Source organism: Bombus huntii, chromosome 14, assembly GCF_024542735.1.
Source record: "Bombus huntii isolate Logan2020A chromosome 14, iyBomHunt1.1, whole genome shotgun sequence".
Classification (NCBI taxonomy): Eukaryota; Metazoa; Arthropoda; class Insecta; order Hymenoptera; family Apidae; genus Bombus; species Bombus huntii.
This window is the reverse complement of record NC_066251.1, coordinates 4,193,047-4,216,738: the sequence shown is the minus strand read 5'-3', so window position 1 is coordinate 4,216,738 and position 23,692 is coordinate 4,193,047. Positions and strand designations below refer to the sequence as shown.

Genomic DNA, 23,692 nt, shown 5'->3' with positions numbered 1-23,692 from the left:
GTTCTGAGAAAACACGATGCAATATATCTTTTACGACGAATGAAATAAGTTTTGTAAACAAAGTGCTATACATACCAAATATTTAGTGTCCACGATTGTCTATCAATTAAAGAACCTTTGATCGAGCTATTTACTCGTGATAGATTAATCTTCACAGAATCTACGAACTACTACGAAGTATTCTGATATACTGGAGAATATTTTACTTCAAACAAATTTCATCATCGATCACGACACTGGGTCGTGCATTTTGGAAACTTCACGATCGAACCAGCAAAACGACGAATGATTGCCTAATTGATGAAATCCACCTGATTGTCTTCGATCGATTTAATATTCATGACGCGAATTGGGGATTTTGTAGCTTTGATCCATTTAAAAACGTCATCTTCAGTAGTGATTTATCTGAGCTGCTGTTACCACTGTTTACGTGCTATTATCATGCTTGTTTACTCAAAATACACTCTTTCTACATACAAACTAACAAAATTGTAAATATCGTGCGCAAGCTGATTTTTCGCCAATCAAGCGATTGTGTAGAAAATGAGAATCGTTATAAAAAATATTAGATTGTATGAACGATGCGCTTTTAGGAGATATTAATCTGCGTATCATTTGACAAGAAAAAATGTCAATATTCATCAATGATAATGATCGTACACGTGAACGACGAGATTACAATAGCGATGAAGATTACGCGTTATCGTGCGCTAATTCATAAGAAAAAAATACACTTACGCAAGCGTGAATTAATGACATGGACAAATTTTATATCCTTTTGCAATATAAATAACTGTTACAACTACTGTAATATCTGAATGTGTTACAGGTAAAAATCAAAAGGAAAACAACAAAGAAATTAATTCGTAGGTAAAGACTTAAAGACTGGGACAATTGAAACTCTGGAATCGTAGAAAACACGACGAATCACCGTGAATTGTACGAGAACATTGTAAAACATTCGCGACGAATTAAATGTCGCGATCCTAGACCTCGTTTAAAAATAGACAATGCGTGAAAATAATTTCAAACGAAACACGGAGAAAATCAAATTACACGCGGTTCGATGACTTTGATTAGTGATCGAGAAGATAAGACGTATCAGCGTTATATACCGATATTGGGAAAGATCAACGGAGGTGGAGAACACTCGGTGCATTAGTTGGTACAATTTGCCTTAGTTTTTTGATACAACGGGAGAAAATCTCGTCAAATATTTCTGACTTACAAGATAATTATCGTTACAGACGAAATAGGCTCTATTCAGAACAAAAGCCGGCATGAAAACTGGATGAAATGCCACTGAAAGCTTCGAGCTGGCTCTGAATGGAAGGGACGCAGAATTCTTCGATAGATCGACCGATTAAGTCACGGACCAAGCATTCTTCGAGTACAGAAAAGATTTACGGGTCACTGGCAACCGATCGTACATCTTCTCCGCTTGTTAAGTCGATCTGATAAACTGTTTAATCTATCTAGCGATCTTTCTCTTCGATCGATTCTTCGCGACTTCAATTCATTAAGTCGCCGAAGATCTACTAATTGTAGCCGGCTATTCTGGTTCCGTGATTGTTCGCACTTCACCTCTTGGCAAACTTCGATATCCGGTATTTCTGGCGACAAGTTACTGTAAACAGGCCATTACGATTTTATTGTTTTCTTCCTTAGGCGATTGCCAGGATCTACTTGTTACACGATAGACCGAGGAAATAACGTAGGCCGCGAGGAACGCCTATTCTATCCAACCTTGGTGTATTAAGATATTTTAATTCGCAGTTGGTAGAATTTCGCAGCATTTCGCAGGTTACCATCAATATTAGAAGCTTCGTACGAGTCATTTGTCACGTTCCTATTGTTTTTCTTTCGCTCGCGAGTCCCATATGATTAATGATCTGTTTCTTTAACGAATAACCAGAAACAGACGAGCCAAACGAGTTTCGCTAATTACCAGAAATTATCTTTATATGCGATCTCGACGTCTAGAATTTATTTACAATTTTATTCTGATCCTCCTTTTCAACTTTCAAATCCTCTCTCTTTATATCGTCGACTTCGATGATCTTTAAAGTGCGTTTCAACACATCGAAATTCATTCGCGAAATATTTTCCATCGACGAAACGGGAATATTTTCACTATTGATAGCCGTTCAACTGGTTCTAAGAAATTCCTGTGGACGTTTGAAATATGCCGAATTGCCGACGAGAGCGTGCACGCGAATTTGCGGACGAACGACAACTGAACCTGTTTTCCGATTTGAACATGAGTCGCGATATTTGTTGAAATTTGGCAACAGTCAAAATCCTTATTTTTAGCGGCGGCCAACGTCGATCAACGACGGTGCGCTCTATTGTCTATTAACCATTAAACGACCCTAGCTGGCCCTAACTATTTCCCCATAACGAATTGAAAAACGAAATCCATTCCTCGCGTCTTCGAAAACGGGTTTCGCAATCGTCGAAAAAGTCCAACACGTCTCGTGTTTATCGAACGTTTGGAAACCTCTTGGATCGTCGAAAACCGGACAGAAATAACCCGCGATTTGCTATTCGGCTTACTACGAATCCTACGCCTGATTACGTTTTATGTAACAATCATTACTACTCCTACTACGCACGTGTTGTATTAAAACAACTTGCAAGTAGCATACGTCTGATCGTTTCTTGTAAAAATATTGCTCAGCTATTGGAAAAATAAATTTTTTTAGATTTTAGATTCGTGGGACGAACGACGAATTATACTTATCCAGATTGAAATTTTTCAGATTAATTAAAGAGACTTCTCTTATCTACCAAGGTAATCTACCTTGCATATTTTATATATCTTGGCATCTTCAAATTTCCCGTAAATGGATAAAAATCAATGGTCCACTTGTAATTCTTTTCAGTTACCTTGCAGAAGAAAGTTTTAAAGGTAATTAATATGGAAAATACTTTGATGTACTTTAATTTAAAAAGCGGGATTATAATTAATAAGAGCAATTGCTTTAGAATAGATAACACATGTTAAAATATGAAAAATGTCTACCAAAAAAGTTATGTATACACACGAATATCAATTTTAAACTTATACGCGTTAAACATATGCAATATACACTCGGTAATTCATAATCGTAAAATATACAACTGCGTGTACTACAAGTATAGCCTTCGTCGTATTTGATCTTTAATCCGTGTCACGAGCGCGAATCGTTATCATATGGCAAGGGGTTAAACTGTATTCTTATTTTATAGCGTCAAGACAATATCGCGTTTGTTTTACATAACATAGACCGTAGAGGTGTTATACGTAGAAAAAGGACCCTGTAATAGAGGCAGAATGATCTGTGGATTGAAATATCGTCGACACCTGAGCTATCCTGTGCATGAATTTGACGACAACCACGTTCCACTGGGCAGTCAGCCGCTAACCCAATTTTATTAATTGAACGTAATGAATTCACGATACAATTAATTGCTTGATTCTAGGACAAACGTCGAACCGATAAGAATCCTTCCCTAAAAGCGATAATTGAAATTATAAATTTCAGTCTGGTTTTTTGGAAGTCCAGAGGATTAAGTAGGTTTTTAATGAGGCTACCTTCATCTTTTAGGGTCACGGTACCGTATTTATTACTAAATTATCTTCGAGTCGCCTTGGAGTTTGAGTCTCTAATGGCTGGCCCGTAATTTTAGAATCTAATTTTAAGACACGCAATTACAATTTACTCTAATTCGTATTTTTAGAATTGCATCGGTATTCGTCCGCGTACAGTTATTCGCGTCATTCTTCATTGCTTCACGCGAGATACAATTCGGTTCCCCGTTTACAAAAGCATCCGAGAGCCGTTTCCAGAAAGAAGCTCACCGACTGGCACAACTCCTGAAAGTAATTGTCTCGACAAAGTGATAAACGCCCCCGCTTATTGTAGCGTTTCCGACGTGATACATTTCCAACGCATGTGACTCGTCTTATTGTACTATCGCTCAACAAACAAAATTTGCGCCGGCTATGATTCTCGAGTATCCGATATAGCGCGGTCGATTCGTTTCTGTCAACGTTTAGTCAATAAAATATAGCTAAAATTATCGTCGATGACCCATGAAAATTGGCAACAGTTAAATTTTCATCGACCAAATAAACATAATCTTTAGCATACATATTGACCCACTCAGAAGCTGCGTGGACTTGATGAATAACTCCAAATATCGAGCAACTACAAACTACTCTAAATTGCAAATTAGAGAAAGATGATGATTACGAATATTTATGTGAATTTATATTTTTGTGCTATACGAATATATATTTTATATATACGTATGGCACAAAAAAAAAATTTTTAATTTTATGATGTACCATGGATATTTTATATGCTTTTGTATATTATTCTGAGTATTTTTGTGTCTTTCGATATTTCATTAATACATAAATACATATTTGCATATGCATTACATTACATTATATTTGCACATACATTAATACATATTTGCAGTTGAACGATGATGTAACAATCGAGTTCATTTACGTTATCTGACGATAAATATACTTATAAAAGTAGATCATTTCTTCTTTGAGAATAGACAGAAAACACTGACCATGTATCCGAATAAAAATATTGATAAATTGAATGTTTTAGCTTGTTGAAAGGCTCGCGTATATATATTATTCAAGTAAGACACTTTAAGCGTAATTTTTCTACAATTAGATCCAATTAAATATCATCATACGATATTCTCGCTTTATTTAAAAATTAAATAGAAAAAAACTATTCGTTCGATAGAATGAATAGCCGATTCCTATCGAAATCGTGGAAAATCCAGTGCAACGAAGCGATGCAGACACTGCACCCGGAAACAGTGCATCTGCATACCAGAGGAAAACGACGAATGTGTGCGTGACGTGTGCACACAGGTCGAAATGCAGCGGTCTGTACGCGTGTAGAATCGAACCTGTATGTCACGTGAGTAGATCTGCACGCTGGTCACGCATGTCGGATAAACGTAACGAGTCCTTAAGCGCTCATTCATGCAGATAAAGGCATTGCTTAGAAAGACGTCGTTGCAATGGTCGGCGTACCCTTTTCCGTTTGTAGGATATCACCTGATTGAGACGCGCTTACGCAAAATCATCAGGATTTCACGCAAATTATTGAACGCGAGAGAATCAGAAATGAATGTAACTATAGCGATTCAACAACATTAACCGTGATTGATAAAAGACTGAAGTTTTTTTAGAGACTGCTAGTTGCAAGTTGTGTAAAAGGGAATTGAGTCTTTCAATTCTTACAAGAGTATTCTTCTTTGAATTGGCAATTATATAATGTGTCGATGAAAATCGATGCACCAATTGAACATGCACGTCAATACACGATTCTCGTATCGAACATAATAACAATCCGGAGCAAACGCGCAAAAGAATAAAAATGAACAATGAGTGATTTAATGATTTTCAAGATTCGCTTCGTGTCTTCGAAGAATAAAGAAAAAGAATAACAATATACTAATCTCGACGATTAGCTACGAACTCTAAAAAATATCGAGAAAATTCTAAACATTAACATCCTCGCGTCTTTGGAATTCTAATTTCTAACTCCACTAAATGCGTATTTCGCAGTGGATTGTTACATATTTCAAAAGAATTGGGAAAGATGCACAATGGGCAAATTACTAATCTTGACGATCTTCTATAATATTTAAAATGCCGAAAGACGGAACTCCGAGCTTCAATATCCTCCAATTTAAAACATCGATAAATCCATGTCACGCAATGAATTTTTATGTAAGTATCCCCCCCCCCTCAAAATCGAACAAGATTTTTTCTTTTTTGAATTTTGATGATTTTCTATAATTTCCAAAGCGTCCGGAGAAGAAGCTCCGAGTGTTGGTATCCTCGCGTCTTCGCACATCTAATTTCGTGGAGATGCACGCGATGGACTTGCGGGTGATGGTAGCAGTCCCATGATGCAGATTTCGTGTCAAGGTCAGACCGCGTGCACGCACCACCGACTCCCGCGAATCTGACATTTTATTGACATTTGTGAAACCTGTTTCAGGCTGTGCGGTAAATTTGTCAGAGATTTGTCACGTGAGACGACGGTGTACCGCATGAGTGAAGCTTTTGGGCAAGGAACTGTCTGGTAGGAATGGTACGTTTGGCAGGGAAAAAGAGACCGTGGTTCGTGGTAGCATCGACGGATGTCGCACGGCGGAGCTGACAGGGATCGTGACCCGTTATTGCAAACTGCTCTCACGAAACGTTTATTTAAAATGTAGTCTCTCGCCCACTTGGCAACCGTTCAAAGGTCGCGCTACCGTCCACGCCAGCGTAAGAATTCAAGAAAAAAAAATCTTAAAGCGATCGCAAAGATATATTGTATCGCTGAAAACGGGTATTTGCTTCCATAACCCATTTGTGCTTTGATGTAGAATATTTACGCAGGTTCATAATTTTATGAACATAATCAATGGAATGGTGAACTCGAACAGAGATTTGTTTCGCCTATTGTATTTATATTTTTGCATGCATCGGATATATGTGCACTTTGCAACATTAAATTTTCCATCAATACGTAAACATCGCCAGTCTACTCGCGAGCATTCGAACGATAAATGTCTTACATTTAATTTCAATTTCGTTGCATAATAAGAGCGTCTCTCGCCACTAATGGACAATATTTTTGTTATACCGATGACTAATTGCAATCGTATCTATCTCAAATCTAAGTTTTCCAAGCGATATCAATTAACTTTTGAAATCGTTCGAATAATTACGCGCGGTGGTATATGTACATTCGTATTAACGTTTCATATTTCTGAAGAGTCTTTACGAGTACTATCTTAAATAGAAAAATATAATTACGAAACTTCAAGAAACGTGAATGGCAAGCGTGGAGAATTATGGAGACGATTACAAACAGTGTCGGTAAAATAAAACAATCGAACGGTTGTGTGGTGAGCATATCGCGCATTTGCAGGCAATTCGAGATATTGGCAGGCGCCTAAATCGTCTGGGATTCGTCTGCTAGCAACGAACACGGTTTAATTATAAATCTGTCCGGCACTGGTTCAATGGCATCGCGTTCCACGCGACATTCCTGCCAAATTCTTATTTCAGATTCGATGGAATTTCTTTTTTGACGATGCGAAGCAGTCAAAGACAGCGTACCATTATGGAAAAAGCGTGACGCGCCAGCGAAAGCTGCGAAGAACCACGAATGTTTAAACAACATCGACGTATAGAAGTAGTACGTATTTTGTACAGGAAAACTGTACAGTATCGAATGAAGAATGCGATTCATGCAATGTGATCGACGAACTTAAATCGACAAGGAAGAGTTTTATTAATGCTCCTACACGCGAAGTACATTGTCTCTCTTCTCTACGCATGCATAAGTAACATCTCCACGATGCATCAAACGAATCAGTCAGGGAGATCGCTTACAATCGTATTAATGTAATCGAAGGGATCGAAATCCTGCTGCTCCTCGTCCGCATTTGGCGGAGGACACGGATAAAAAGCTTGCGAGGGTCTGACAAAAAGAAAATAAAATATTCCAAATTAGAGAACACGAAAGAAGAAGGGACCCCATAACGAGGAGAGGTAGGCGAATTATATCTGAAATCTGCTCGAACTCTACGTGTATACGTGGATTTTCAATGTCCGTGCAATTTCACGAGAACAGTCGAAGGAAAGATAAACGGCTGGATACCTGTGCGGCCTGTTTCGGCGATTTTCTCGTAATTTCGCCATCAGCCTGGTAAATTCCTCCCATTCTTTGTCCACTTCCTCTTCGCTACCGTCTGGATGATAATGAAGGGTCTCCTCCCGGAGCTCCTTCTTCGTTGCCTGATTCGCCATCGTTTATACGTTCCTTCGGAACTCGACGACTAATCTGACCGAGAAAGAGGTTACAATTGTCTTTTGTCGCGAGTCGATAATGGTATCGGTCGCAATAAATTTCCTGTCACTCAGAGCGCTGCTCCGAGCTTGAAATTCCTCGAGCCAGAGGGATTACGTAATCGCGTGGAAACCGTGAAAATCATTCTCGAGAATGACAGATATGATCCACGGAATTTATCGAAATGACGAACAGGAAAGTCGGGAAGCTTTCGAGAGAACTATGGACCGATAGGTAACCGAGAATATTCACGCCGAGGAATCATCGTAGCCTGGTCGTGGGTATACATCGGAGTCGAGACACGGAGAAAATGTAGATTCGTCAGCTTTCCGTGTACACGCTCGATCGCATCTGTCGTCCATAGAGGATTCTTCGTTCTGTTAGTGAAGTTGTTTCGCGCGTGCAGAATGCAAAATTGAGTGGAAAGGGCAGAAACGTTTTCCTCCAAGGAGCGACTTTCTCGAATCGTCTCCAGAGAGTCCGTGTGACACTGACACTGACACTACGCGGGCGGAAGCAAAAATTGGCAAAAAGAAGCGTTTAAAGCAATTGAATCCGTAGGCCGAACCGTCGCACACGAAGCCAATGAGTCACACTGACAATGAGAAGAGAGAACCAGCGTGCGGGCCTCAGATGGGAGGGCCTAAGCTGGTCCAATTTACTGACTCATTAGCCTCGCTCGGACTGTTGTCGACGTCGTCGTCGCGCTACGCTCGCGATTTTCCCCCGCGATATATCGGCGCTGTCTATTGTCGCGGACACCTCTGCGGCATCGCAGCGGGGACACTCGCGATCGCCATTTTTCTTCCACGCCTCGAAACAAATCTTTACGCAAGAATTTCATTCGACTGGAAACTAGTCGACTACTTGCAAAACTTTCCAACGTGACATATCGAATATCGTCAGATTTTTGTACTTTCACAAAAGATGTATCGTTTTAGGAAATAAAAGATGAAAGATTCGAGGTACAAGTATGTGGCTTGATTGCAAAGTATTGATTTTTGCACGTTTCACAAAAGTTTGGAATTTCAATAAGAGCGAAGATTTAGGTCATCGAAGCACTGACACGACGATTAAGGCGTTTTTCGTATCAAAGAGAGAAAGAGAGAAAGGAGGAGAGAAAGAGAGAGAGAGAGAGAGAGAGAGAGAGGAGAAAGAGAAACGAAAGCTTCGAAGTCTTATCGGTTGTATTTCTAGTGGCGACTGTACGGTGGCCATACACGGCAATTGGCCACTTCCCTCGACGAGGGCTCGTAGGAAGCTGCCTTCAAAGTCACCAGTTATCATTGATCAAAATTACCGCGTAATTTGATGAATGACTGTCTTATCCTATGCCGGCACCAAGCTCCGATCGATGACTCTCTCTCTTCTGCTTTATACAGCCTGTTTTCGGTTCTATGCACCACTTTCACGATATTTATTTTTATTTAAAAGACAAGCTATTTTCACTCGCTGATCGTTAAGAAACCTTTCGTTTGTATTATTCTACATCAATATTAAAGTTAAAATTGAGAAGGCAATCTTCGTAGATTTGAATGAAATGAACACGTACCTTTCGCTACGAAAGTCGAGCGTTCACCAGACGAGATTTTCGATGGATACAGATGGACGATGAACGGAGTACCGTGGCAAATTGTTCGTATTTATCGCTCGGGCTACGTTACTTGCTTATGAGCACATCGAGCCGTAAATTCGCGTGTTTATCCCGAAAAGCAAAGAGATAGCAGATAATGGACCGGAAAGGATTGCCGACTCGGTAAATTTGTCTAGACGAAGGAGTGCGTCAACACCAGAGTAGCAATTATTGAACTTCGAGTGAAACAGAAGATTTACTATTTGATATTCACCGACCGGTAAACATTATCTACTATTAACTGAATGATCAACTACCTCACCCTTTATCAAATGGTATCTGGCCACAAGAGTATCCAGAATTATCTGAACGAAAGTAAAACGTAAAAATGTACGCGTACCTTAATTTTTCTTCGTATCGCGCCAAAATAGGCTGTTTGCGTTTCGTTTTATGAGCTCGATTCGCGGATTTTACGAATTCTCGAGAATAAGAAGCAGCGAATCTCGGTATCTTATTTTTAGAAATGAAGAATAACAGGACAACAGCTGCGCCAAGCGCAGTGTAGTTTCAATATTCCATCGAAGGAAGATGAATTATCACATTACTGTCAAATCAAACGTGAATCACGTAAGACTTTCGTAAAAAATGCGGTGTTAAAGTATTAATGAAACATCGAGCAACAGGCAACCGTACGGATAAACTTTCCAATCTAGAATATTCGGTTGTTGATTTATTATAGGATAAAGGCATCTATCGATGTCCTTTGTTATTGCAAAATTATCACATAGAGAAATTTTAGAGGATTCAGTGACGCAGGTGATGATTAATTCTATTCGTAAATGAATATAAGGAATTTGAAACTTCGTTATGAAAGAAATTAGAGTCCTCGTTCATCGTAATACCTATTTAACAAAAAAAAAATCAATGGAGGTTAAAATATCTTCTTTTCGTAGCATTGTTATTTATACAACAATGGGAACTAGTTTGAAAAAGCGATAAATTAATGTAATCTGTTCTAAACAATAACCATCTGAACGTCTATAAATAAAAATGTATGCATAATGTATGTGTAATTACTGAGGATGAATAATGAACGAAGTCATTTAGGAAACCACTTATACCAAGTAGCATGAATTCTTTTTAACAATGTAATATTCTTAATGCACTTCTTTACCTTGTACAATGTACATAAATGATTTAACATATTAATAACTTAGCATATTTGTTGTTCACGGCAGCTTTGTGCGAACAAATAAACAAAATATATATAAATAAACAGAAAACGTGATTAAACAATAAGCAGAAAATGTCTGGATTTTAACTTTGTTACAAGCAAAAATGAACTTCAATGGAACGCGTTAATAGTTCGGTTATTTGTAAAGCAACCATTTTGATCCTACAAAGAACAAACGTAGTTCATTAAGTCACGAGCCACAACCGCTCGTAATTTTCTCAAGACATTTTTATACCTCTCCGTGAAAATTATTTCCCTGCTTTGCGTAATTCCCTCTCCGTTTTGTTCCTCTATGGACCGGTGGCTATTGTCCGATTTTTCGTTAGTATGAAAGGAACGTTCCGTTCTTACGAAATTCATTGTCGGAATAATTAGATAATTCGCCCATTAGGAAACCTCGTGGCCTTTGGAACATAGAAATTGGCTTAATACCATGTATTTAACACTAAGTTTGAACGATGTTATGTGCAATGCTAGAAAAACGGAAAAAAAGAAACAGATATATGCTTTAAATCACTAGAAATAATACAGTTTCTTTATTATTCTTCTAAAGAGAATAATCTGCCATAATTTAAACACGTATTTTTCTTCTTGAAAATCGAAGTTCGCGAATAATTGTAACATTCTTCTTATCAAGTATCAAGTTACTAAAGAATGATCGATTATAATTTAGACGAGATAAAAAACCACTTATTCCGTTTCAATGTCAAAAATAATTATGCTTATTAAAATAAATAGCCTTCATTGATTTTTTAACGTAACACGTGCAATTTTTCCAATAAAAATATCGAAAATTCAAGGTTCGCGGTAGATTCGCAGAAGATTAGTCCATCGGGTCAGGAGAGGTCTTGACAACTGTCACCACGGATGTCCCATGGGTTCACGACCCCATGCCGGCATATTAGAGCACTGAATTAGTTAATGCCAGTCACATGGCCGAGCAACGAGAATTACCTTCTCGTGATGCTTCAACAGTGCATACGATTGCATTTTGGACAAGATCGTTTGTCCAATCATCGTCCCTTCCTTCCTGTTTAGCTGGCCCTTGTTTGACGAATCATACTTGTTTACATAGTCAATCCCTTGCGATAATCTTTAACTCGGAGGATTTTCAACGTCATTTGCTTCACGAACGCCAATGATCAGGTTTTTAAAAAGAAGAAGAGAAATCGAACGCAATGATTTTCTCGACTTTAGAAAATAAGTTCCAGGACAGAATGCATATACGTTTATGCGGGTAGCACGATCGAACATAGGTAACACCGCTTAATCTAATAGGATAAGTCTAATTAACAATTCCTTGGACAGTGAGAAAGATTAAACAGCCAGCCTGGTAATGTATCCGTATTTCTATTTGCCGAGAAAAAAGGTATCACCGGCATATGACTCACCTATACCAGATTTATGACTTTTATCTCGTATTTTCTCCTACTTGTATAATCATACCTCGTGAGCGATGTTTTTTCACACGATTATTGACGTCCAAGGAAAAAAAACCCTTCGTGCATTCGCAAGCGTTATCGTGAAAAATGAATAAGATAACTCGAACACGCTTTTGCGGCCTGCTTGATAACGGTAGCAATAAACAAAGCGTGTCGATAACTTTTGAACCCTTTCTACGTTCAACTGTCGCGTCTTCAGCGTGCAAAACACGTTCCATTTCTTTTCATTATTATCGATGCCAAAGAATAAACCGCTCCCTCGGGCCACGCTAATCTCGGTTTAATGATCTTTCTCCCTCTTCGATTTGACAATGATCTTGATCCAAGGTACGCGTGGGGATAGCAAAATATGTACATAGAAAGTGCACTTTACGAACGCGCGCAATGATGAAATTTCTATTCGACATTTCTATGCGAAACCTGAACGCGACGCGCATAAATGATCAATTGACAGGATGGAATACAAATTTCCACGATTATCTCTGGTTAAGGAAATTTTGTCTGTCCGACCGAAGGAATCATTGAAATCAATTCAGTTCATTGTAAAATTACGAAAGTAACTGCGAATGAAAATAAGATGCTTATCTTATAGCGAAAAGAGAAAGTATACGTATTATCTAAAAAATGATAGATCAAATGATACGCTTTTCATCAGCGATAATCAGGCCACTGAGACTTCTGTAAAACTTATCGCCGACAAATGAATTACACTCGTACGTTCCTCTTTTTAATAACAAACCGATGATAACATGGAATCGGAACAGACTCACAGTCTGCGAGTCTTCCCGATAACCCTGTTTGCTCCATCGAGAAACAGAGAGAATCGTTGATCGACCATTTACGAGTTCTTATTTTTTAATGACGAATAATTACCGCGTTGGAAAAATTGTCAGTCAAATTAGTCCGAGTTGTCTAGAAGAAAAATAAAACGTGCAAATGGCGTTAAACCAATAAGCAGATATTACATTGAAACTTGAAGTTAATTAAATTTCCTTTATTCAGATTGGTCAAGTGACAAAGTGGATACCCGATGGAAAATAAGAGGAAAAGAAGTGAAATGTAAATCGTAATCGTAAACATAGTTACAAATAAAATTGACTTAAATTAGACAATTTACATTAGATTGCCTACATCGTTGAGAGGACCTCAACTTCGTTTTGGAGCTTGAAAACGCATATTTCAAATGAAGTAAAATAGCAGGTTTCTATTAATAAAGCGTGCTCAGAGTACGTACTCAAAGTGAAGTGAATCAATCGACAACGACAAGCGTATAAACTTGAAAAACTATCATCATTGGTAAGTAAGTTTTATGTTCAACTCAAGTTGCTCGAACCAGGTAGCTGCGCTAATCTGAGCGAAGCGTTAATCGTAAACGCCTTGAGTATCCGTGTCAGCTACATCGATCAGATCAAACTTAATTATCTCTGATAAAAAATAACAAAGTTAATCTTGGTGGTATCAGGTCCGTCCTTGCGAAATAATTACACAGCCAAGTGTCACTAGTCACGAGACTTTACAACTGTGTAATAACGAATGCTCGCTAAAACTGCGATAGAAGATCGAATTTCTATGATCGCGCTTCTACGACTACGCAAATGCACGTGATTCTCAGATTTCTTACTGTTCGCGCCATCATTATCAGATCTCGACGATGCAAATAATCTTACGATTCTCCGAGCATCGATCGATCGTTTCTATCTTTTCTGTCCTGATTATGCAAATGCCTCATTTGTCGTGCACCGGTGAATCGATGTCGATAATCGCGCGTTTCGATCAGTAATGAGTACAATCGAGATCCCGCGAGCAAGTCCAAGGCCGTCATTATCATCATCGACCAACGATCAGACCGCAATGACGGTTATGTCATCGCGGGCATCGTTTCCATCAAATCGACGAAACGGACACGCAAGCTCATCTCGTGTAAACATTGTACGAAAAAGAACGTGTTATTAGCCGGTGCTTCGACCCGTTGCACCGATATTAGGGCGATGAATAATTACGTTGCGGAGATATAGCGTAGGTAAACAGCTAGTAAACAGACAACTAAAAACATCGATGATCGTGTATATTCGTGTAGCTTCTTTTATAAGTATAAAAGCCGTGTTTACAATATCGTATAAAATATGAGGAATTGCATTTCCTTGAGCTTTGTATATTACATGCGTATGTTAGAAAAATTTGAGTAGATTGCTGTTAGAACATTCATAGATCTTGCGTGAAAAAGCATCATTGAAGAGTATTTTGTTGGTTAGAGACTTTTCTCCAAACGTAGAGTATACACAATATAATAATGTGTAGTAAACATATTAATGCATTGTTTGATATGTACTATAGATCGCAGTCGCAATGTAATTATCAGATCTATTGCTAATATTAATATACACATAGCAACAACAATACGAAATAATGATCTAAAAGTTAATAGATATAAATACAATAAAAAGGTTCAATCTCAATGAGTAATTTCTTAAGAACCATCAGGTACCTACCAGGTACTAAACAAAACTAATTTCTTGATTAACCATTCTTGGGAATGAGTTTCAGAGGCTCGACTCCCATAACTTTCGCGAATTCTTTACACGCCTGTATCTGATTGGGATGATACGTAATACCACCCTCTTTATCCACGCGTTCCATGGCTGCCCTCTCCAGGTCTCCAGGTATCAAAACAGGTTTGTCTTCGGCGGGAGCCAAATTTCTCAACTGTTTCAACAACTGACCTAATCTCTCCTTCGATCCACAACCAAAAGCTTCCGGATTTATGGCCATGAAACACTGCCCAAGATTAGCAATTTTTTCTTTGGTCTTCCACTGTCTGATATTAGGACCAAACTCGCTTCCAGACAGAATTCCGCAAAGTACCTCGACCATCAAAGCTAGTCCATAGCCTTTGTAGCCGCTAGTGTGTTCCTCTCCACCAACAGGTAATAAAAGAGAAGTTTTGTACGCTTCTTCGGCGTTTGTGGTAACCTTCCCATCGGACCCAAGCGCCCAGCCCGAGGGAATGGCTTCGTTCTTCCTGATAGCTAGCTCGATTTTGCCCAGAGCAACGGCTGTCGTGGCCATATCCAACACGAACTCATCGTTGTTCGACGCTCCCATTCCCAAAGATATCGGATTCGTGCCTAAACCCGCACACTTGCTACGGGTCGGTGCCATCAGAGGACTCGTATTGGTGCAGGAGAAGCCCACGAGACCTTGGTCGATCGCCATTTTCGTGTAGTAACCACAGATGCCATAATGATTCGACCCACAAGTCGACACCATCCCGATACCGAACTTCTTCGCCTTCTTTATGACCAGTTCCATGCAAAATTTACCGATCACCTGGCCCAAACCGTTGTTCCCGTTGACCAACGCTATCGCCTGGAAATAGTTCCATCGAACTTTGCGGTGAAGTCACATCTTGGTTTCTTAAATGAAACAGCGCGAGATTTTGAAATAAGAACGCGAAGCAAGCGCCGGTTTACTCGACGTCGTTTCAATGGATTTCGACACTCTCAAAGACCAAAGTGATCGATCTTACTTTTCAATTTCTCTATTGGGTTGACAACTAAGTGATTGCGGATTTTGTCATTGGGTGGTAATGACAGAATCCGCAACCACTTAGTTGCCAACCCAATATTCTTATTAGGTAGATGATATAATTAATGTTCGATACTCGGTCAGCAAACAAGTAATTTACTTCCATAAATTTATTTACCACGAGAAACTGGCATGAGTAACAAAATGTATTTAAAAAATATTTGTAATATCATTTTTCCTCCAATTTATAAAATCGAACAGTGTAGTTTCTAAGAAGTTCGTTTATAGAGTCTAAGAATGTTGTCGAGGTGAAAAGATCTCGTATCTATTCAAATGGAATTAAGGAATTCTAATACCCACGAGATAAGAGTACGTAAGGAGTTATCTGCTTTGTTTTCTAACGAGATCTTTATTGTAATAGGATAGAGTTTGGTTCTGTGTCGTGTGTTCGCTGAAGTTGTTTGCTTAGAAGGCTTTAAGCAATGGTGTGCAAATCAGAAATTACATTTTTAATTATCGTCAGCAGCAACGTGTACACATATGTTCGTAACGTTGCATAAAATGCTCTCTGTCATATTTTTACACGGGAAATGTAAAGTTTCCACTGGTAACGACTGACAAGTAAACCGGTAAAAGCCGGATTTTCAATCATACGTGCGTTTGGTATCGTAAATTTGAGTATTTCCAGCAGCGAGACTATACTTTGGCTATGCGAAGATTCTTCAATTATAATCGTATACATTTATTTTTGCTTTTAAAGAGAAATGACGTAATTGAAACCGCTGAGAGGACGCAAGATGAATTGAATAAATCATTTCCAGGTATTGTTAACACATGAATGACAACCGTGTATAATAATAATAATTCCTCGAAATTATCCAGTCTCCGCATCTTCGTTAGAATTTTAATGATGCGTAATGGAACGTATCCGTGCACTGTAATCTCACTGACGTACGTTCACCTCGTGACAACTGTGTATCCAGTTGATTAAACGAACAATTAAACCGCGTCACGTTTAATCTCAGTGAATCTTAAGACTAATCACGATGTAAAAGAACCAAGGTGTGGGAGTTCCGACGCTGTTTTCGCAGCTTCGATTATCACGCTTAACGTTGCCATACTTGACATCTTCGCATCTAACATTGAGGCTTTCGGAAGAGAGACGCAACTGGAAAACATTCTTTTGCGATGTTTCCGACGTGGATCTCGTCCGCTAGTTTCAAACGCGTGGTAGACGCGGCAGTGTTAAGTATAACACTGCACAGTGTAACAATGTTAAGTGCGAAACCAAGGTATATCAAACGCGATATCGTCTCGTCGCTGGAAAGTAGATTTCGCCGTACCTGAAAATCCGTAAGGATCTCTGGCTTCGCAGTAGGATTGGTCATTCCGTCCTTAATATCCTGCACGTACATTTGCATTCTGTTCATTCCATGGCTAAAATGGCCACGGTAATCGGCGACCATCAAATGATGGCCAACGATACAACCATCCTCGAGCGATGTTCCAGCCTTGCACATGCACTCAGATACGAATCTAACCACCTCCTCTTTAGGGACCACCATGGGTACGTCACATTGACTGGAGGCTAACCTTGCCCACATCCAACCAGATTTCATCGAAGTTCTCAACAACTTTAACGTATTCCACGAAACACTCAGAAGGCTTCTGTTCATGTTCGACATTATTTTTTTCCGTTGAGCGACTTATCAATCGCGACGAACCAATTGAATCAAGCCTTGTCTATCTTTTTTATTAGCAATCCTACTGTGACGTTGATTTTAAGAATATATACAAAGCCACATACGTAAATCAAACGATAAACCGCGAAAATATCATCGAGCTAGGTTATCGGTTCTTTTTTTAAATTTCTTACTTAATCTTAAAACCTCGTTATTACGAGCAACTTAAAGTTCTTTTAGACAGGATTCAGTTTTAATAATATCCTTTTGTACTCTTCGTAAATTGAATTTAATTCGATGTATTCTTTTACAAATTGTTCTATCTTCTTCTTCTTCTCTAGCTGTGCAGAGTTTAAATTTACCGCTTCCCAAACTTTTCATCTAATCTACTCCTTACCTCCACGTTTTGTTACATAAGTGTTAACTTATATCAAGGATTCTTCGAGTGTTTGCGATCGATGTACTTGCTGATCCACAGGAAAGATCTTCTCTAGAGCGTTCGAACTTGACGAGACAAGTTTTTTAACTATCGATCGTGCACGTGTGCAACTTTATGATCTATGGATCACACGGCAACCTTCACGAATCGATGTTATACGTTGTACTACCTTTCCAACTTTGTTCCTTGCGTCACGTGTAGTTACCTATTGGCTAGACTGACTGACGTCGGGAAGCGGGAACATTTAAATTACAAGAAAACGCCGCTTTATATAAAATTTCTTGCAGTTTCCTTTCAGTTGAATTCACAACTTACAGAATATTTTTATAATGTTTCTGCGTCACGAAATATCGATTGATATTCTCGAGAATTGTATCAGTGTGGTTTCTGAACGCGATGAATACAATTTTATTATTTCCTTAACCTCTACTTTTTCCTTGTAAACTATGCCTGTAGAAATATTTCACTCGAAGCGTCGACTTTAATCCTTTAGAAACCATGATTGCAAATTTACATGGTAACGTAACGTTGTGTATTTTATAAAAGAATACTCTATGCATATTTGATCCACTTACTGCCTATTTCATTCTACACGCTATTTCTAGGTTAAAGAAAAGGATGACGTATGTCTATTTTTGCATCGATAAAACTAGCTCTATCTACGATAACGTAACCACATACTACAAAGCACCTAACTTTATGAAAAAATATTTCAATCCTGCAAGCTATTGTACTATGCAATATCTATTCAAATATTTTCTTTTCGAACGAAGACCTTCCCTTCGTTATTCTAATCCTCCATCCCTGAATCAGATAAATCTTTAAACATCGTTATCTTTATTCCAAATTAAGACTTATAGCTTACACAAACCACAGTAAACACTCTATGTACTTAATATTCGGACAATAATTATTAGATTTGGAAGATTAATTTTAATGCGAATTAATATTTTTGAGAATACAATTAAAAAATTGCTTTATCTATCAAGCATTATACAAAGCTCTATACTTTGTATATTTCACATATATATATATCTTCATAATATGTACGGTCTGTGCAATTTTGTACTTTCAAATGTCCCATAAATGCACAGAAATCCACAATCTAACAACTATAATCTATATCTCCATTGAGCTCCAAACAAACATCGTTCCAATTACTGCAATCTGTTCAGCGATGGAAAGGCTCTCGTTCCAAAAACGATTGCAGCTTATCGTTCATTCCTATCAATCCGGTCCAATCAATGGCACGTTACACAAAGCCTGTTATCAGCCGCTTAAAAATCAATTACCAATTTTGCTTGAGACATCCGACGCAGTTAACAGGACAAACGTTGAGGCAAGGATCGCGAAGCACATGCAACGGGGTCGTAAAGCGAGTAATTTCACAGATGCGCGCCTAGCAGCGCGAATAAAATGCACGTGACTCGTATACGGTGTGTAGACAGGTTGCAAGGCAAACCGGCTGATCCGGCCGCAGAAAAATCGATAATCGACCCTGCGTTTCCGCGTGCATTCTGCGCGCTGCGTAAAACTTATGCAATTCCAGCGTCGAATATTCGGCGCCATCCTACAGATTCGAGCGATGTTCGCGTAATTTGACGATACTTGTATCAACGATACGCAATTTCTTTTGTCGAGGCATTCCACGACAGGAATAAGCGGATGACGAAGAAAGAAAAAGGAGCCAAATGATCGCGTACTACGAGAAGACAACGCCGCGGTGTTGTGCGACGTCCGCTAGCTGTCGTTTCGCTTCGCTTCCTGAAAAACCAGTCCTTTATAGAGAAAACTGACGATTCGCGAAAAATTGCAATTGCACATTGGTATTTCGAAACGAGCTTTCAAAATCTTTAAGAATAAAAAAGAAAAGTGGCACAAGTGGTAAAATTTCGAACTTCCTGTCTTACGATATTGAGCTAAATTTCTATTTGAATGTTTCATAATTGTACGAGAAGAAGAGACGGTTCGTGACTAATTGCACTCTTTGCGTTTTGGAATGTTACTGGAATTTTTAACAGTGGAGGGGGGAAATGCGTATATGATCGAAGGGACTCGGAAGAAGTGGTTCAAGTGACAGAACATGAATCGTTAGAAATAAGAATTATGTTCAAGCCGAATCCTTATTCTAATCTAAAGTTTCGTCTGAATTGGTAAAATTGGAAATCAAGTTACGTAGTAAAGTAAGTAGTGTCTCGATGATCTGCGGTGATCGTATTATTCACAGTATTTTGAAAGCTAATATGTAATTAGATTTAACGAGTGTAATAAATAAATCATATAAAACAGAGAGAAAACAGAGAGAAAACAATTCATAAGACACAGAGTTAATTTGTGAAAACTATGAATAAAAATACAATCTGTATGCTTTCGAACTATACACGGTCATATATTCATTTTATAAATTCATAATTCAAATCATAAAAGCGTAACAAAATCTCCTAGGTAAATACAGACATTTATTTATTAATTTTTAAAAAAAGATTCTTAACTGAACTCCACCTTTGATGAACTCAAAATTGTGAGACGATGCTGACCATTGTAAATGTTCGATAAATTCATAATTTGAACTACAAAGAATTTCGAACGGCATCAGATGGAAGAAATGAAATAGAAAAATACATATCCAATAGTTTGCAGCCGTAAGTTCATCAAAAACTGTCACATATCACCTGCGCATCATTATAGTCAACTGTCAATATTTGCGTTCCAGTTATGCGAGTTTATGTATATGCGAGGTCGTTATATGCAAACTTATGTATATAGCATGTACACGAACTGATATACGTAACAACAAATTAGCTATATTGCTTGCAAATTAGGTTGCTAGAATAGGACAAAAATTGTTTCGATAATTTTCTATTCAACTCGAAGTTACAATGTATGAAAAAATATCAGAGATTGCCTAATACGACACACTGAATTGCGTCTAACGAATTGGTCAAGAACGAAATAACAATAAGCGCAGAAATACCATGGTAGAAGTCACTGGTTTCTTCGTAGATTTTTTAGGACCAGTTTCTATCTATGTTAAATAGCTAGACCTTCGCTTTATCGCACGAGAACCTCGATACGACGATCTCTCATCGAGAACTGTTATCGACTTCGTACATATATCTCATCAAGGACATTTTGTGATAGAAACGTCGAACTAATCACTACAATAATTAGACTCGTAAATTTTCGTTCGCATAAATTCGTCGTTCAAATGCATCTTGAAAATCTGTTGGGGCCAATCAGGTGTTAAAAAGACCTTGACTTCGATCTTCCCGAATGCAATAAAATTTTATGCACTAAAAGCGTTCAACCATCAACTAATCAAAGTAGTATTTTCACGTTAATTTATTCTTACTTTTTATATTGTTTCAAGTTTTCTCAGCTCAGAAACCGAATTACTGCATTGCCCATTCATTTGCGTTTTATCTATTTCTACGAAATTGTAAATTTTTATTGTCGATATTTCGCGGAAAAGCCAAGATTACGGGCTAGCAGATTTAAGCTTCTTTAATATCATTGTCAGGTTAATAAACCTGTACATATATTTACTTATCTTTATAGTTAGGCTGAATAGTTTCCCAGCGTAGTGGCGGTAAAACTGTGTGCAGATGTGATACTGCGAAATTAGATAGAAAAATAAATAAATAACGAGCGAATACATTATTCCAAACGAAGGAGTAAAGTTAAAGAATTAAAAATTATGAATAACAAAGTTATGATATTTATACTGAAACGATCGATCATGCGCTATTTCATTACTGAAATTCTGACGCTATTTCGCAGAATTTGCAGCTCGCGTCGGAATGTTTGACGCGATAAAAGATTGATTTATTACAGATAAACGAATTAGCAGGTCGTAAAGAAGAGAGAAACAAATGTGTAATTAATACAGTTTATCTCACCTTCCAATGTAATTAGAAATCGACTAATCACCGTAATAACTTGTTTAAACTACTCGTCAATTGACAATGTAAATTCCGATTACGTACATAAATATATTCATATAATTACGCGTTAATCGAATTTATCCGAATCAGAAGCACAGAAGAAAAAAGAAGAAAGTGATATGCTTCTTGGTATTGCTCGTGTCATCATGGTACATAAGTATCTCGCCTTGTGTCAACCTTAGCAATTATCGCTGCTTATGATTATCGTGACTTAATACGAAACACTGTTCGAATAATAACTACATTGCCTAGAAATATTCAGTTCAGTTATTAATATTTTCTGCGTTACCTGCTTCCGAAAGTTCAGTAATTTTTAGGATGTACAAAAATTCTTTACGAGAGAAATCTTATTTTTATCAGAAACATCTGTTCCAGCCAAGGAATTTTTGAACGCGTAAATTACTTTGAAAAAGATCTCTATGCGAAGAACCAAAATAATATGGAAATTATTTTGATGACACAACACGCGGTTTTATTGGAAAAACGATGCTTCACGTGCATCAACCTAATATTACAGAAAATGTCGATGGTTAAACGAACTAATTTACGTTCGAGTAGTCGAAATTATAACCAATATGTTGTGATTACGCTGTATTTTCCTTTCCTTTTCTTCTTTTGCTTATCGGTCAAGAATCTACCGGTAAGGTAAATCGCATAGGAATTGCATAATTCAACGTCATTTCGCGCTAACAAATCCAAGTATCGGCAATCGGAAAAAGCGCTGCTTGCGATTACATCATGCATATTCGATCGCGTTACTTAACGAGCTCGGCCGTCTAGGAAAAAAGAATACTGCGTTGTTTTTCGACGTATCGGAAAAATAGAAGGAAAAGCGGAGGAATGGCGCGGAATTTCGAGCAAAGCGTTAATCAACGTTAACACGCCAATAGCGATACACGATCGTCAGTTGACTTTGAAGAAAACAAAGAAACATACGACGATTAAACCAGTTGTCTTGAAAAAATAAATTTAAATTTCAAATTTTTATTTCATCCTGGAAATCAAGGTAGACAAATACTAAATTAAGCAAGAAACAGAGTATTTTTAATTGAACAGCGCAAAATATATAAGAGAATATTCGCGCACCGTTGAACCAGCCAGTACAAAGATTAAATTACTTAATTGATCGAGTAGTTAATTCACGATGAATGATTTACTACATCGTACCCAGCCATCAATGAACTGCAAGGTGAACGTACTCTGAATGAAATACAGAAAATGAAAGAAGAAAAAGAAAGTAACGAATGACAAAATGATCTCAAGTAATTTAAATAATCGCTAATAACTCAAGAAAATGCAAATGGAGGATGGTAATCAATGAGTTCTAGAGAAAGATCAATTTCCGTGATGGATCGAACAAGAAACTCGCTACTATACGGCTTCAGAAGACGGAGCAGGAGAAAAAGGTACAGGCCTCCTCAACAGAAGGATGTAATTTACCGGTTTTTGTTTCTCCTGTGTGTCTGCCAATAACTGTTACGGTGAGATGACTTTTTGTCTAACCTTTCGGCGGATTGCAGTACCAGCGATCGTGAGACGGTAGTCTATTCACTCTATTTTCAACGTACATATTAAAACATCGATTCTACGAATTATCGTCATTGAAAAACAGCGACAGCATACAACAAACGAGAGTTCTATTCGCAAGAAAATAAATAGAGAACGGACGACATAAAATTTGTTAATCTATTTTTCTACTCTTTAGGAAGAATGTTAGGAGTTTATTTTCATGGTATTTAATAGGTAATAAGTAAATAATAAGTAGGTAGAAATTACAACAGTGTAAAAAAGAATAAGTAGAAAATTTTCTTTCCTGCTTCAATTTTTTCAAAAGAAAACCTTACATAATGACAATCGTCCTAAGTTTTTTTCACAATTATTACTTTCGTAAATACGTACACAGCACGAACAGAGACATCGCAAAATGGTACCCATTTCTTAAAAGGTAAATAAAGAATGGAAAATACAACATTTTCTTT

The 23,692-nt window shown here is 37.9% G+C and overlaps 2 protein-coding genes across 8 annotated transcripts in view; both read right to left on the bottom strand.

Moving 5' to 3' along the window:
• Window positions 1-23,692, bottom strand: part of LOC126872854 (chloride channel protein 2) — a 32,736-nt gene that overhangs the window by 7,113 nt on the left and 1,931 nt on the right. The window contains exons 1-2 of one of the 6 annotated variants that reach the window (XM_050633054.1): window positions 7,686-8,541; window positions 7,418-7,505 (exon numbers count right to left, since the gene is read on the bottom strand). The exons of 1 other annotated variant lie outside the window; for it this stretch is intronic. In XM_050633054.1, coding sequence (XP_050489011.1) covers window positions 7,418-7,505; window positions 7,686-7,834 — 237 coding nt within the window. In that variant the 5' untranslated portion in view covers window positions 7,835-8,541. 4 more of the 6 variants (XM_050633055.1, XM_050633056.1, XM_050633058.1 and 1 more) reach the window with 4 other exon arrangements.
• Window positions 14,168-21,396, bottom strand: LOC126872869 (uncharacterized oxidoreductase YjmC-like). Of its 2 annotated transcripts, XM_050633088.1 has the most exons (3): window positions 16,992-21,396; window positions 14,613-15,489; window positions 14,168-14,534 (listed from the first exon to the last, which is right to left on the bottom strand). In XM_050633088.1, the coding sequence occupies exons 1-2, from the start codon at window positions 17,331-17,333 to the stop codon at window positions 14,641-14,643; spliced, it is 1,191 nt and encodes a 396-aa protein (XP_050489045.1). In that variant the 5' UTR covers window positions 17,334-21,396; the 3' UTR covers window positions 14,168-14,534; window positions 14,613-14,640. The 2 variants fall into 2 exon arrangements, with proteins under 2 accessions (XP_050489045.1, XP_050489044.1); XM_050633087.1 differs by having other exon boundaries at window positions 14,168-15,489; window positions 16,992-21,395.